The 15,000-nt window shown below is 54.0% G+C and overlaps 5 protein-coding genes across 5 annotated transcripts in view; 3 read left to right on the top strand and 2 right to left on the bottom strand.

The window, feature by feature from the left end:
• Positions 1-1,909, top strand: part of PTSG_09041 (uncharacterized protein) — a 10,159-nt gene extending 8,250 nt beyond the window's left edge. The window contains exons 25-29 of the mRNA XM_004989784.1: positions 48-170; positions 519-639; positions 914-994; positions 1,137-1,239; positions 1,495-1,909. Of these exons, the coding sequence (XP_004989841.1) occupies positions 48-170; positions 519-639; positions 914-994; positions 1,137-1,239; positions 1,495-1,657 (591 nt within the window). The 3' untranslated portion in view covers positions 1,658-1,909. The remainder of the gene's footprint in view (positions 1-47; positions 171-518; positions 640-913; positions 995-1,136; positions 1,240-1,494) is intronic.
• Positions 1,855-7,048, bottom strand: PTSG_09040 (uncharacterized protein). The gene is made up of 13 exons (XM_004989783.1): positions 6,527-7,048; positions 5,838-5,922; positions 5,520-5,675; positions 5,218-5,311; positions 4,807-4,964; positions 4,529-4,625; positions 4,211-4,292; positions 3,768-3,985; positions 3,453-3,519; positions 3,203-3,261; positions 2,906-2,958; positions 2,672-2,774; positions 1,855-2,413 (listed from the first exon to the last, which is right to left on the bottom strand). The coding sequence occupies exons 1-13, from the start codon at positions 7,023-7,025 to the stop codon at positions 2,270-2,272; spliced, it is 1,815 nt and encodes a 604-aa protein (XP_004989840.1). The 5' UTR covers positions 7,026-7,048; the 3' UTR covers positions 1,855-2,269.
• Positions 7,049-7,092: 44 nt separating this feature from the next.
• Positions 7,093-9,709, top strand: PTSG_09039 (uncharacterized protein). Its single transcript, XM_004989782.1, has one exon. It carries the CDS (start codon positions 7,290-7,292, stop codon positions 9,558-9,560), a length of 2,271 nt encoding a protein of 756 aa, XP_004989839.1. The 5' UTR covers positions 7,093-7,289; the 3' UTR covers positions 9,561-9,709.
• Positions 9,710-11,047: 1,338 nt separating this feature from the next.
• On the bottom strand, positions 11,048-14,222 carry PTSG_09038 (uncharacterized protein; the record flags this gene model as incomplete). Its single annotated transcript, XM_004989781.1, has 6 exons — positions 14,080-14,222; positions 13,632-13,745; positions 13,288-13,374; positions 12,885-13,130; positions 12,354-12,437; positions 11,048-12,184 (listed from the first exon to the last, which is right to left on the bottom strand). The coding sequence occupies exons 1-6, from the start codon at positions 14,125-14,127 to the stop codon at positions 11,048-11,050; spliced, it is 1,716 nt and encodes a 571-aa protein (XP_004989838.1). The 5' UTR covers positions 14,128-14,222.
• Positions 14,223-14,657: 435 nt separating this feature from the next.
• The window catches only part of PTSG_09037 (uncharacterized protein), a gene marked incomplete at both ends in the record, with an annotated part of 5,728 nt that continues 5,385 nt past the window's right edge, over positions 14,658-15,000 (top strand). The window contains one exon of the mRNA XM_004989780.1: positions 14,658-14,874. Coding sequence (XP_004989837.1) covers positions 14,658-14,874 — 217 coding nt within the window. The remainder of the gene's footprint in view (positions 14,875-15,000) is intronic.

Raw genomic sequence — 15,000 nt, 5'->3', positions numbered from 1 at the left:
CTCACCTACCTTCACACCCACACGGCCACAATTACCATCATCGCCAGGACCTGCCCTCGCTCCCGCGCCAGGCGCACATGGTTGAAGACTTCTTCCGGATGCACTACGAATTTCTTCGCTCGATGCCGCTGCAGATTCTTCAGTTTCCGCTGCTTGACCAGATCCTTGATGTGCGAGTGCCACAACCGTTGTTGTTGTTGTTGTTGTTGGTGTTGTTGTTGTTGTTGTTGTTGTTGTTGTTGTTGTTGTTGTTGTTGTTGTTGTTGTTGTTGTTGTTGTTGTTGTTGTTGTGAGGGCTTTGGTGTCGCATCAGTTGTGGTGTTGGATCATACTTTTGGTCTGATACTCGTTGTCGTGTTTGTGTCGCGCCTGCGTCTTGTTTGTGTACACAGGACAGCCACCATTATTGCTTTGTGATTCCATTTTCATTTCACCTCACATCACACCTCCCTTGCCTTGCAACTTGTTCTCGTACCACCACGCCCACCTCCCCCTACACCAACACCACCACTGTGCAGTTGTCGCTGCATGCGGTGCTGGTCCCGTCCTCCCACGCCACGGAGCCCGTCTTCACGTTTCTCGCCAGCCTCTGGTCCATGCACTACAAGGGCCTCTCCGATGAGCAGTTTGTACACCAAGGTGCGATAGTTGGCGGTGATGGTGGTGGTGTTCCTTGAGAATCATGTTCTTGCTCTTGTTCTTGTTCTTGTTCTTGGTCTTGGTCTTGGTCTTGGTCTTGGTCTTGGTCTTGGTCTTGGTCTTGGTCTTGGTCATGTTCACATTGTTCTCTTGTCGGTTGTATTCCACTGTACCCTGTCCCATCCAATCAATGCTCCCCCTACCCTACATTCAACGCTCATCCCCACCTCATATCTCTTCTTCCCGTCATCCCCTCCGACGTGCGTCACAACAGAGGAGGTGCAAGCGCGGTTGATGCAGCTGCTGCAGACCAAAGGCGAAGCGCTCACACACAAACTCATCGAGGCACTATCAGGTGAGACGCAGCATATGCCAAGCACGGATGAAATGATGGGGTCGACGGATGGGAGCATTGCCAAGGGCTTCGTTGAATTGCGGTCGTGAATGCGTGGCTGTGGTTTCGCTAACACACGCACCCACACATAACGTGCGTTCAGGCGGGATTGTGTCGTCGAATGCGCGGGACATTGCGGATGTGTTGTGGGCGATGATGGAACTGCAGCAGGACGCCATCGCCTCCTGGGCAACCGGCGCACCATGGTCAGGCAGCAGTGGTCACGCGATGGTGGTGGTGGTGGTGGTGGTGGTGGTTGCTTGTACGCTTGTGTGACCGTGTTCACTCTGCGTCACACACACACACACACACACACACACACACACACACACACACACACACACACACACACACACACACACACACACACATGCACTACCCCCTTTTCTTACCCCTTCTCTTACCCCTTCTCACCCACACGCATGATCTAACACCCCCTCCCCCGGCTCACAACTTGTCAGCCTTGCGGAGGTGCCACCGAACAAGGCGCAGGCGCGCCACATCCAAGACATGTTGACGGCGATTGCGACAGCGACAGATGTGCGCGCGTTTGTGCGCGAGATGAAATATTACGCGCGGCTGTTTGATGCTGAGAAGGACGAGCCCGTTGGTAACGGGTCGTAGCGTCGTGTAGCGTGGGAAACATGCATAGGCTGACACGTGTTTGGTTGTTGATGTTGTGTTTTGTTGTTGTTGTTGTTGTTGTCGTCGTCGTCGTTGTTGTTGTCGTCGTTGTTGACGTTTTGTTGTTGTTGTTTGTTGTGTTCAATGGCTGCGCACACATTATTATGCGTGCACACGTTGTGTTTGCGGTTGTAGGCAGATAGTCTTGTGATGGCATCACTTTAACCCCAACTAAACAAAGCAACGACGGTGAACTGGCTTGAACACAAGCCGCAGCACGCTGCCAGAAAGTGTGGCATGTGCTTCGAACGGAAGGCTGCTATATTGCTTGGCGAATGAGAGCACTGCACTCGCACACAATTGGCGGAGAGTCAACCCATCAGGTGCAATGTTGTGGAACAAACAACAAAATGCGAACAGACGACACCGCGCTGCGAGTGCATACCCACGCACAAAACACGCTGCACATGCACACACACACACACACGCATGTCAATCTAATGAACAACAACAACAGCAGCAACAACAAGTCATGTTCGATCCACACTGCAAGCCGACGAACACAGCAGTGACAACCACAATCACAACAAGCCGCCATCACCACCACTATCATCACGAGGTGAGCTGCGGGGAGGTCATAAAGAGGCGTGTTTCGGACTTCTTGATCCATTTCAACAGCGCCAACACAGACGCTGTCACCGTCTGCTTTGTGGCAAGCGCATCAAACACCGCATACAGCTCAAACGTCGCAGTCGCCTGCACGAAGGTGTTGGTGTGTATTTATGTATGTGTGTGTTTGTGTGTGTTGTTATTGTGCATGCATGTGTGTGTGTTGTTATTGTGCGTGCATGTGTGTGTGCGTGCATGTGTGTGTGGTGTTATTGTGCGTGCATGTGTGTGTGCGTGTGCGTGTGTCAATTGAAGCGTCTCGTCGTCAAGAAATGCAAGGGCGAGTGTCTCACGCGCACACACACACACGCACGCACACACGCACGCACACAAGCGAGCACTCACCCATCCCAGCACGGCCTCCTGCAGCGATGAGCGGAAGAAGAGCTTAACGGGGCGATTGTTGGCGTGCATTTGACTCTCCACGTGCTGATACAGGCAGAACAACCTGAGAAAGTAGCAATGCGCGCGCATGTGTGTGTGTGTGTGTAGGTGCATGTCATGCTCAAGAAACGTGAAGGCGTGCACCATGTCACACATCACCTCAACAACAGCATCGCATGCACGACCATCTCGCACCTTCTCTCCTCGTCCGGCTCCGAGTACGGCGGCTCCAGCGCCGGCACCGTGAACTGGCGGAGGCGGTGACGAGTCCACATCAATGTGAATGAGGGGTCAGGGACAGCAGCATCATGAGTGAGAGAGAGAGCACGAGAGAGGGAGAGATTGTGTGTGTGTGTGTGACAGAGCGACGTGAAGAAGTAGATCCGTGCATGACCGTGAAAGTTGGGAACGCAAGACAGGCAGGAGGGGAACGCGGTGCGACTTTGGCACACACACACACACACACACACACACACACACACGCACACACACCTGGTTTGTCTTGATGTGTTTGTACACAAAGTGCCGCAAGTCAGGGATCTTCAACGTCGCTGTGAAGATGGGATGAATCGTGCGTGTGTGTGTTGTGTGTGTGCGTATGTGTGTGTGTGTGTGTATGTGTGTGTGTGTGTGTGTGCAATGAAAGAGGATCACCGCATCAGCTGTCAATGCAAGCACAAGCACAAGCACACACAGTTGCCCCCAATGCCCCCCATCCCTCGACCAACGCATGCGAACGTACAAACTCTGAAGGATTCTGCTCTGACGGCGCGAAGAACACCGGCAAGCAGTTTGCTGTCGGCCAGGGACTGGTGGTGGTAATGGTGGTGGTGGTGACGGCGGTGAGGAGGAGGGGGAGGAAGGAGGAGGAGGAGGAGGATGAGATGAATGACACGAAAGAAGACGCAATGTTGTCATTTCCACGCATAGCAGACGTAACCACACACACACACACACACACACACACACACACACACACACACACACACACACACACACACACACACACACACACACACACACACAAACACACACGCGCGCATATTTGTAGCCTCACCGAGACAATTTCATTACGGCAGGTTGAGAGGGTTTTAAACGCGTCCTGCTTGTTGGAGAGGAGGAGGAGAAATATTCCTTCTTCCTCGTGCAAGTATGTCACGTGCGCGTGCATGAAACCGGACGAGTTGAAGTGCGGAAGACAGAGCGGCATCCACGTCTCTCCGACATCAAACGACCGCGTTGGCGTCTGCACCACATTCAACATCAGCAGAATGTCTAGTGGCGCACGTTGGTGTTGGGGATCCGGGTGTGGGGCGATGGGGTGAGCAAGGATGGAAGAGGGGGCCCAGCAACACAAGTTGGTATTGCAGTACACCACTGTTTAACGTCGCACAACATTCACACACCAAATACACACACTGTTCACAACACACCACACATCACCACCATGTCAACCACGGCCACCACCACAATCACCACCACAATCACAACCACGGGCACCTTGCGGTTTCAGCGGGAAGCGGCGCGGGCGCATGAGGGACATGACTTTGCCGTTGCCGACAACAAGCGCAAACACGACCTCCTGTTGCCACGACGGTGAGGTGCGGTGATGTGATGTGAGGTGAGGTGATGTGATGGGTGGTGGCGTTAATACATGGTGCACGGTGAGGATGTGGGGAGGATGGTCAGTTGACGAGAAGAAGCAAGCAGCAAACGCAGGTATGGTATCCCCCGCAAACACAATCTATACACACACCACCACCACCACCACCACCACCACCACCACCACGAGCAGCAGCACCAAGCCACCTTACCCACCTTCTGCTTGTGCTGCTGGATGAGAGCGCCAAGTTTGTCGCGAACGGACGGATCCATTGGCAGACACTGATACGCATTGAGGAAGAACGCATAGTCGCTGGGGTGGGAATTGGGAGGGGTTGGAGAGAAGGGTGGGTGGGGTTAGAAAGTGGCGACTGCATGAGACGATACGCGTGAGTGAACACGAAACGCAATGCTGGAACAAGCAAAACCGCACTTGTGGCTCAAGTTCACCACCACGCCACACTGCATGACCACAGTATCACCACACAACTCACGCTTGGAGCCGGTCGATGAGATGCTCTGTAAACTTCTCCATGCCGGCGAGATGGCAGCGCAGATCGTAGTTGGACCAGCGGTGGAACGCGCGCTGGATGTGGCTCAGGGTCGTGATGGACAGTAGCTGGCTGTACACGTACTCAAGCTGCTGCTTCAACTGTGTGCGTGTGTGCAGGGGGGGGGGTTGATTCAGGTGTAAGTTGAAAGAGTTGCAATGGCAGAGAAACATGCGCGTACCCATTTACTCGTTCACTCATTCACTCAGTCACACACACACACAAGCTTACTCACTCATTCACTCACTCACACTCACACACACACACACGCACACACACACACACTCATTCACACTCTCTCACTCACTCACTCACTCACTCACTCACTCACTCACACACCACATCACCACGCACGTGTTTGACGGCTTCGCCGGTCTTTGAGACCATGAGCAGATACAGCGGCGAGCGGACGAGAAACACAAAGTAAAACTCCCCAGCCTTGAACCACCTGCATAATTGGGAGAGGTATGGGTGAGGGGATGTCGAATGGCAAGCAAACGAGTAGCAAACGAGCGTTTCCAGCACCAATACCCACACAACACAGCACACACACACACACACAACACACACACACACATACACAACACACACACATACATACACAACACACACACACAACACACACACACACATACATACACACACACAGCGCGTACATGAGTTCATCGCGTTCGTCCTCTGTCATTTCCTTTTGCTGGCGGAAGGGCACAGAACCGTGAGTGCCGTCCGGGCGCCTGTAGTTCTCCTCAATGAAGGAGATCAGCGCTTGGATCACGCCAGCCCGCGTCACAATCATGTCCTCGCTCCCGTGCCTGTGACAGCATAGCACACACGCAGAAGTATGAGGACATGCACGCACGGACGCACGCATGCACGGACGCACGCACACATGCGTGAGAACATGCATGTACGTGCCCAACAGCGAGATGCAGCGAAGACTGGCATGAGCAAACACCGCAATCGTCAAGCCTCACCTGGTGTAGATGGGCTTTCCCGCATCACTGAGGATGATGATGTGTTTGTCCTCTTCTACCCACGATGCCTCCTCCAGCGCAGCATCTGTTGTGAGACGGTGGATCACACCGCAGGCCGAAGTTTAGGCAAGGGCTTGAGAATGGGCGAGCAAAACGATGGTGCCCACGCACAAACAGAAACACGCACACGTATACAGCCACACATACACGCACACAAAGGAACTCGCACACCAAAGCGCGCACACGCACACACACACACACACACACACACACAACAAAAAACAGAGAGTCTCTAACGATGCGGCTTTGCAGCCGTCATTTCGAAGACAACGGTATGAGACGGTTAGCAGATTTTTCTAGTCACACAGCTGGCACCAAGAGGTCCGATCACCGCGGGTCTGTGTATAATGCCCAGGTGCATGCCAATGTAGCAAAATCATTCAAGTTCCACATTCTTCCGCTTCTTCTAGGATGACCTGTAATTTCGGGTATTTCGGGCTATTAGTCTTAGTAGGTTACCTCAGACCGAGCAGAAAAGTTGGGGAACTAGATTAGTGTCGCACATACACGCACACAAAGGAACTCGCACACCAAAGCGCGCACACGCACACACACACACACACACACACACACACACACAAAAAAAAAAAAAAAAAAAGCCTTTCCCCCCTCCCCACACACACACACACCTGTCCTTTGTGGCTCCTCGGTGTCATGTCGAGAGGTGATGGAGCTGGCATGTGAACGGACTGTTGGGGAGCGCCCTTGCGACAGCTCCTCGTAAGCACGTCGAACATTGCTGCCCGCGCGACTCCGCTTTCCCTCACCCTCGCCAGCACGGAAACTGTTCCCTCTCGAAGCACGTGCGTCCTCGCCTCTGTCACCCTCTGTCATCGCATCGTTCTCGCCCGCATCATCGTCGTCCATGTCCTCGTCATCGTCGTGCTGGTTGAACGAATCCTCCATGTGAAATACCACGTCCGGCTTTGACAACTCCAGCGGGTTGTCATCCTCGTCCTCGCCGCCAAGCTCACCATCACCACCATTGCCACCTTCGCCGTCGTCATCCACGTGTGCTCCGGGCTCCCCATCGAGATCCAAGCCCTCACTCTCCAGGGTCAGCCGCCGCTCCAGCTCCTCCAGCTCCGTCGCATCAGCGAGGTGCTGCTCCTGTTGGCTGCTGCTCATCCTCTCGCCTTGGTGTTTGTTTGTTTGGCCTGAAAATAGGCCACCAGCCTGATTCCAGTAGTGGCTTGCCAGCAGGAGCAAGCAGGACAACAGCGCAGTCATTTCAACCACAACAACACAAGCACCCTCACATCCTCACATCCACCCTCCCACATAGCTTCTCTTAGATATCCACCCTTCCACCCTCCCACATCCAAGCATCCACCTCCCCCACCAACCCCTCCCCCGAACTCCCAAACATACACAGCACACTGCACACTTCACATGTCCTGCGACAGCAGCAGCGTGTGGGTGCTGGTTGCAGAGCAACTGCTCATGTCCAGCATGGCCTCAACCACACTAAGAAGAATTCCCTTCGTTTGTAACGCTGTAGCAGATTGGGATGGTCTCGAAGACCCTTTGGAGGACGCAAGTGTGTGGACGAAGAAGCATGTCCATGAAGTGAAGCGGGACACTGCGCGCGCCTTTGTCAACCTCATGCTGACGTGCCGTCAGCTGTACCACGACCTGCCATGGGCCATGCCAAAGTGGTGCCTGGCTGATGTGCTGAGCACACACGTCTGGCGGATGGCCATCGCGCGTCGTGATCTCAAGATATTCATTGACGCGTTCCAGAAAGGGATTGCAGGCGCTCGTTCGCCGTTGTGCCCTCATGCGAACACGCCGCTACAGATCCTCGAGCAAAAAGCAGGCCCACCGCAGCGATCAAGCCGTCACGACCGCCCAGCTTCCAGTCGGGGCGTTTGGCTGGAGAACCGCTTCCTCGTGTACAGCTGGCTCGGTGCAACTTGGGACAGTGAATGTGCCTTCTTACGCACGAGGCTGAGGTCTCCTTTAGCGCTGGCTGACTTTTGGCGCTCCTTCGCCCGCTTTGGTCGCGTCTCCTACGCGTCACTTGGGAACCTGGAGGCTTGGTGTGGTACGCAGCCTGACCGCTCGGGTGCAGCTGACCACGACCACACCGCAAGTCATGATGGCTCTGACCAACAGAGCCAACACGTTCCACAGTCCAAGGGTGACAAGGAGGATACGCCTGCCCCAATGGACTCACGCACAGACCCATCCGACACGCAGTCCCGCCACACGGTCGGAGGAAGTGAAACGCACCCAATCAACGCCACCCCCGCGCTGTTTTCCCTCGAAGCCAACTTGAATGATCAGAGAGATGCCGACCGCTTCCACGAACTGCGCACGCGGGCTTTGGGAAATGCGCGTGGAGATCGCGTCGCGCTTCACGTGAAAACGTCGCTCTCGTCACTGTCTGCGTGCAACATCAACGAGCTCACAATTCGCTCCCTGTTCGCCGAAGTCGAGCAGATGAGACTGTCCACCGTGCAACGCGTGCACTGGTTCGCGAACAAGCAGCGGCAGGCCATTCACGGCAACATCCACAACGTGCGCCGGTTTGACACTCACCACTCTGTTCCACTCGACGCGGACAGCGCCATCGCCAGCGTTCCCTGCATTCAGCTGGATGACAACGCCGCTGCTGATCTAACGCCCCTGCACCGCGTGACCAAGCTTATCCTCAACAAGGTCTGTGTTACCAATGGACTTTCTGTGGTGGCATCCGCTCAAGACATTGAGCTCCGCGATATGCCGCTGAGCAGCAGCGTGCACACTCTCAACGCCACCCGTGTCAAGCTGCTGCGGTTGAGTAAGGCGCCAAACACGCTGCACCTCCCCCAGGCAAGCCGCATTGAACTAATTCATGCCGGGGTGCGGCGGATTACGTGCCCTCCAATCCTGCGCAGATTGGTGGTTCGGGATGACACTGGCTCTTCACCTCCCGTGCCCGAATTCCATCACGCTGACACAGTGTTGCTTGATTTGCGGTACACGCGCCTCAGCCGTGAAGAGCTCGCCAACCTTGCACGCCGAGTCAGCAGGCTGGAGCTCAGTGGCGGTGTGGCTAGTATGCGCGACTTGGCCGGCATTCCATCCCACGCACATGTCAGCCTCGAGAATGTCTGTGTGGATGCGCCTGTGCCACTGTGTGTGAAGCACCTGCGGATCTCAATCGCGGAACGCCTCGACAGCCAGCTGGTGGCAGCGGTACCAGAGTTGTTCATTGACGGCCACTTTACCTATCCGCGCATCGACAACGTGCACCTGCTCTCTGGTCGCCAGAACCTGCGCATCTCATGTGCCTCCTTCAATGGGGACATTACGCATTGTACTCGCGTGTGGCTTGGCTTCTGCCACGGCCGAGGTACCTTGGCCTCCATCAGTTCCCTGACCGTGGAGGGCGCAACTGTGGGCGTGTCTGACTTGCGCGTGTATGACACGCCAACATGCCGCCTACGCTCCTGTGCCATTGAGGACAGTGCGGGCCTGCAAGGTATCCACACGCTCGTGCTCGCTGCATGCACGTTTGATACCTTGGAGGGCCTTTCGTCTGTGCGCTGCCTCGTGGTTCACAGGTGCACGACGCCAGACAAAGTGTGGCTCTGGCCTGACACGGTTTTTGTGAACCGCCCTCTCGAGGAGATGACACGCTTGCTGGTGGCTGGCAAACACAGGAAACCCACGTGACACACAACTGGAGGGAAGGACCGATGGCGGGTAGAACGGAGGCGGAAGGGAGGCGGGAAGGAGACGGAAGGGAAGTGGGAAGAGACGGAAGGGAACTCGGGGTATTGAATATCCGAACCTCGCTCATTCCAGCGCTTGACTGGGTGGGGGTTGTGAGCCTCCTCAATTTTGTGGTGTTCTAGTCAACTTTGGTTGCTTGACGTCATGGAAGGGTTGGTAGTTTGGAAACGCCTGCATGCTTCATATGCGCTGCTCGCGGTAAGGATATTGTTGCACAAGAGTACCTGAGGGCTGCATGTAGGGTTACGCCAATTAGACGTTTTGTTTTGTTGTTGGGGTTGTACAAGTTGAAAACAGTGCATGCGCGACCCACTGACTCGCATCTTCTCTTCTGTTGATGTGTGACGTGAAATGATGGAAAGGCATAAAGTGTCTGGCCGTCTCTCTTCCAACGCTCAACTGCGAGCTCGTTGATTACATACTTGCAGTTTCTAGGCTTCTCAGTCTTTGTTCTCATGCAGGTGAGGTGATGTGGCAGCCCCATAAAGTGCACACTCCAAGACTCCTCGCACCTACGAGACACAAACGCTGCCGCGTCTCTCACGCAAAACTTTTCCCAGTACACCATCCTTCAATGGAATGTTTCGTTGGACATGTATGACGTGATGTGGTCCGGTTGGGTTGTGGCGCAGGAAGACGGCTATGCTGTTGTGATGTGACTGGTGTGCGTTTGTGTGTGTGTGTGTGTGTGTGTGTGTGTGTGAGTGTTTGACTGCGACTTGGAGTAAGGTCTTGCTGCATTCTGTGCGGGACACGTGGTCGCAATAAAGAAGACAAGGTGATAAGATAAGTGACAACAATCAAGCACGGGGAATACAGACAGGCACAATGTGCGAGGGAGGCCAGCAAGGGTTCGGATCTAGTGGTGTTTGTGTCCTCGGTCAGGAGGAGTTTCGTCTTGTTGTTTGGTTCAGAATCTGATGTGCTGATCTTGCGCGGTTTGCTTGCATGCGTGCTCATGCTGTGTTATGTATTCATCAGACAGATAAAAAAGAGCGCCAACACCATCAGACAAAGACCGCAATGGGGAACTGAGACGAAACGAAGCACTGAAGAAGCGCCCTCGTGTGGTGTTAAAGAAGGTACAATGCACAGTCAAACACGAGCACCAGGACCCCACTTGCAACTCGTGTTTGATGAGGATGACGAGCGAAGAACCCGAGAACCAATCAGGCCAAGTGGCAAACAACCACCAAGCGGTGTAAGAATGCCACGCGGCAAAACAACCACACACATCCATCCAGTCCTACACAAAACACACACACACACACTTGCCTACAACGTACACAGACACAGAGGCACACACGCACACATAAACACAACAAGCAAGCAGCAGCAATGAGGACAAGAGCCATGACAGAAAACAAAAGCACAGAGGTGCGATTGATCCAGACAGTGCCACGATTGTGCGAACAACACAAGTCAGCTCACGCGCACGTTGGCTCGATCACCAAGAAGGCGGAGGAATAGCCTGTTGTCGAGTACACAGCACCATTGTCAGAGGTGCTGGCGTAGTCGCAGTATTTAGCTGGTGAGGATGCTTGCATGACTTGCAGGGTTGTTGGGTCCACAGCGAGGACGGTTGAGGCACTCGACGGGACCATGTACACAAGGCCATCTGAAGCAGCAGCGCCACCGAGCCACTTGAAGGTGCTGGAGCTGAGGCCGGTGATGCTGGTGGTGTCGACGCTGTCGTCGCTTGGATCCACAATGAGTACGTAGGTGGCGCACGAGGGAACGCCAAAGAGGAGGCCATTTGGTGCTGCGACAAGGTCCGCGAAGGCTTTTTCGAAGGCTGGGGTGGCAATGGTGGAGATGGCGTTCGTGTCGGGATCGACGACGAGGACGTTGTTGCTGTTCCACGGCGCCATGAAGATGCGGCCGTCAGCAGCTACCTCGGCACCAATCCACTTGTAGGTGACGCCTGGTGCGTAAGCAGACACGTCGATGCTGGTGTCTGCGGTGCCGGTCGCGGCGTCGATGATGAGGAGCTCGGATGCGCGATAAGGCGTGCCGTAGACCTTGCCGTTGGCAGCAGCGGCCCCGCGGTAGCAAGCGCTGGAGCAAGACGTTGAAAAGGTAGTGGTGCTGAAGCTGTTGTCGCTGGTGTCAATGATAAGCGCGATGTTTTTCAAATGATATGGGACGCAGATGGCGTATCCGTCAGAGAATGCGCCGCCGTACCAGTTCAGGTTCGTGCCGTATGCAGACACATCAATGGCTGTTGCGTTGACGCTGTCGTCGCTGGGGTCAATGGTCATCACATATGTCGATGAACCAGGGCACGCGTACCCAATGCCGTTGGAAGCGAACATGACGTCTGTCCATTTTGACTGACCAACTGTTGCTGTGCCGGCTGTGGTGACAGTGGTTGTACAAGTCGTCGTTGTCGTTGTCGTTGTTGTTGTTGTTGTGGTGGTGGTTGTTGTTGTTGTTGTTGTTGTTGTTGTTGTTGTTGTTGTTGTTGTTGTTGTCGTCGTCGTTGTGGTCGTCATGGCTTCCTCCACGTTTGTGACTTTGCACCGATGAAAGCGAAGCTTGCACGACTGCAGAGCCGTCACAACCTGTCGAGGGTGATGTGATGCGTGGTGTATGATATGTGTGTGCATATGCGTACATGCAGATGAGTGTGTGAGTTGACCATGCAACAATGCAACAATGCAGTGCAGTGACAAGTGTACAATACATGCGCGTGCACACATCTCACGTCCCTCCAGCTTTGCGATTACCCACCCCTTCATCTCTGGCGGCAACGGAAAACTCGTTGCTTGAGAGCGGCGTCACCGCGGAGCCGTCCTTGAGCGACAGTGCGCATTCCTGCCACAGAACCAATAAACCAGAGCAGGCATCAACAATGTATGTGACAAGAGCAGCACGGCACCTTCCCTTGTGCCTGTTCACTACAGAAAGCACGTGAAATGTAATTGACTGCACACACAGCAAGCCACCATCAACACCACTGCCGACAAGAAGAATAAGAAGAAAAACAACAAGCAAACAACCAACCAGCAACAACAACAACAACAACAACAACAACAACAACAACAACAACAACAACAACAACTTAAACAACAACAACAACAACAACAACAACTTAAACAACAACAACAACAACTTAAACAACAACAACAGCAACAGCAACAACAACAACAACAGCAACAACAACTTAAACAACAACAACAACAACAACAACAACAGCAACAACAACCAACCAACCAACAACAACAACCAACCAGCAACAACAGCACCGCCACGGTCACGTACGTCAAGGCCGCAGTCGTCCTGGATGGCGTCGCGCAGCTGCTGCGAGAACTTGTCGAGCTGAGCGTCTGTGAACTGATCCAGCTGCTGCCCACGAAGACACTTGGTTGTCATCACGGCAGCTGCTGTGAAAGTCGTACCGTCGCACACGCCGGCATCTCCAGCAGCAACATATGCAACCTGCTTCAGCTTGCACTGCATGACCTCGATCTTGTTGGCGTCCAGGCAGGTCTCAATGGTTTGAACAACCTTGCAAAAGTGCGCGTTTGGGTGTTGGGAGGTGTGGTTGAGCGTGTGAGTGTGCGCGTGGATGCGTGCGTACGTGGTGGGGTGTACACAAACGCACAAAGAAGCAACGCGATCGCGCAATCACAAGCCAGAGCAAAGGAAACATGGGGGAGCGTACGGAAGCATTCTTGACAGGGATGTGAAGGGCATTGTCCAGGCCAGATACGGGGGTGATGTCAGAGCCAACAGCAGACTTCAGGTCACACTGTTAACAATGGTATGCGTGTGTGCATGTGTTTGTATTTGCGTGCGTGTGTGCGATTGATTGATTGTCAGTGTGAGGGTGTGCACGGGCATTATTGTGGATGTGATATGCTTGAGCAAACACGTTCGATCAACGCCAAAGAAGCAGGCAAGCCAGCAAGTGAGCGATCGCATTCAGATAAGAAAGCCATCGTGCTATCGTGCATCCCATTGTTCCACACTCCCAGCATACAAACTTCCCCACCACAGACGACGTACTTGGGCAAGGCCGCATGTGGATGACAGCTGGGAAGCGAGCGTGGTGGCAAACTTGTCGAGGCGGCCTTGCTTGTACTCATGGATCTTCTTGGAACGAAGGCAGCGGAAGGTGAGCTGCGCCTCACCGTCGTATGTGGCCGTGCCACAGGGGGCCAGCAGAGGCCATGGCGGCGGCCATCAGTGCCACGATGATCACAAGCATGGCTGTTCTTGTTGCCATGGTGGGACGCATGAACATGTCGATGAGAAGGGAGGAGCAAATGGTCTGATCGAAAGCGGCGGAGAAGAAAAAATGTGTTGTGTTGTACGTGCGTGCGTGCGTGCGTGCGTGGTTGTGATCGGCTTGGACGAATGAATGGTGTGTTCTTCGGGCAAAAAGGTCGCGTGTTTTGGCCCTTTGTTTGTGCTGCCATGATGTAAAACCACCGCCTGAAGTCATTTGGCCTACATGTGAGGAAAGTGAGCCAATCGTATGCCCACTACGCTCAGGCGTCATATCACAACATCACACACTGTGCCCATAAAACTGATGATGTCAAAAGAGAAACTCTGAAAATGATTTGATGCCGCCGCTGTACGTGTGCATCGTGTTGAGGATTTTACCGAGCTAGCGGCTGGCGCAGAGATGGAGGTCTGGGGAGGATCAGCAGTGCGAAATGACTAAATGAATGCATGAATGCATGAGTGCAAGCACACACCCACGTGTTGTGTGGCGCTGAGAAACACAATGACTGCTGTAGTACTGTGTGTGAAGTAGCAGTGTCAGTTATGTCATGCATGGTGGCATTGAAAGCCGAAGCAACAGGGCTCCTGGGGGTCGCTGGGGCGCTGTGTAGCTGCTCGTTGCTGCTCTGCTGCTGGTGGCAGTGGCATAGAGGCACAACAAGAGCCTGAAGTGCTGAGTGATGTGACATGCTGAGCAGAAGCAGAGCAGAGGAGCAGAGTTTCCAAGTTCTTGTGTGCGGGATGATGTTGTTTGTAGAAACATCAACCAAAACATGTCTAATTTTCGTCAACAAACCAACAATGACGACGATGGTTGTTGCGGCAAAGCAGATGATGTTGTTTGTTGTTCTGGCGCTGCTGGTGTTGGTGGCGCCATCGCCGTGCTGGGGTCAACAGCAGGTGGAGCCACAGATTGAGGCGAAAAGTGGTAGCCTTCACCTGCACGCGCAGTCTGGTGATGTACACATGCACACGAGTCTGGGCTCTGCAACGTGGACGGACACCGTCAACGACATTGGTTTGTGCTTGTGTGTTTGTTTGTGTTTGTGTGCGTGTGTGTGCGTGTGTGTTCGTGTGTGCGTGTGTGTGTGTGTGTGTGTGTGTGTGTGTGTTGTGTGTGTGTGTGTTGTTGTGTGTGTGTGTG

Source organism: Salpingoeca rosetta (assembly GCF_000188695.1).
Source record: "Salpingoeca rosetta unplaced genomic scaffold supercont1.27, whole genome shotgun sequence".
Taxonomy (NCBI): Eukaryota; class Choanoflagellata; order Craspedida; family Salpingoecidae; genus Salpingoeca; species Salpingoeca rosetta.
This window is presented reverse-complemented; position numbering and strand designations above follow the sequence as displayed.

Bases quoted from the DNA above. Each gene is read 5' to 3' on its own strand.
- PTSG_09040 (XM_004989783.1), bottom strand. From the start codon at position 7,025: ATGAGCAGCAGCCAACAGGAGCAGCACCTCGCTGATGCGACGGAGCTG. The intron at 3,986-4,210 runs GTGCCCGTGGTT...GTGCGCCACTAG, and splicing joins CTTCCCGCTGAAACCGCAAG to ACATTCTGCTGATGTTGAAT. The intron at 3,262-3,452 runs GTACGTTCGCAT...CCATCTTCACAG, and splicing joins AGCAGAATCCTTCAGAGTTT to CGACGTTGAAGATCCCTGAC.
- PTSG_09039 (XM_004989782.1), top strand. From the start codon at position 7,290: ATGTCCTGCGACAGCAGCAGCGTGTGGGTGCTGGTTGCAGAGCAACTG.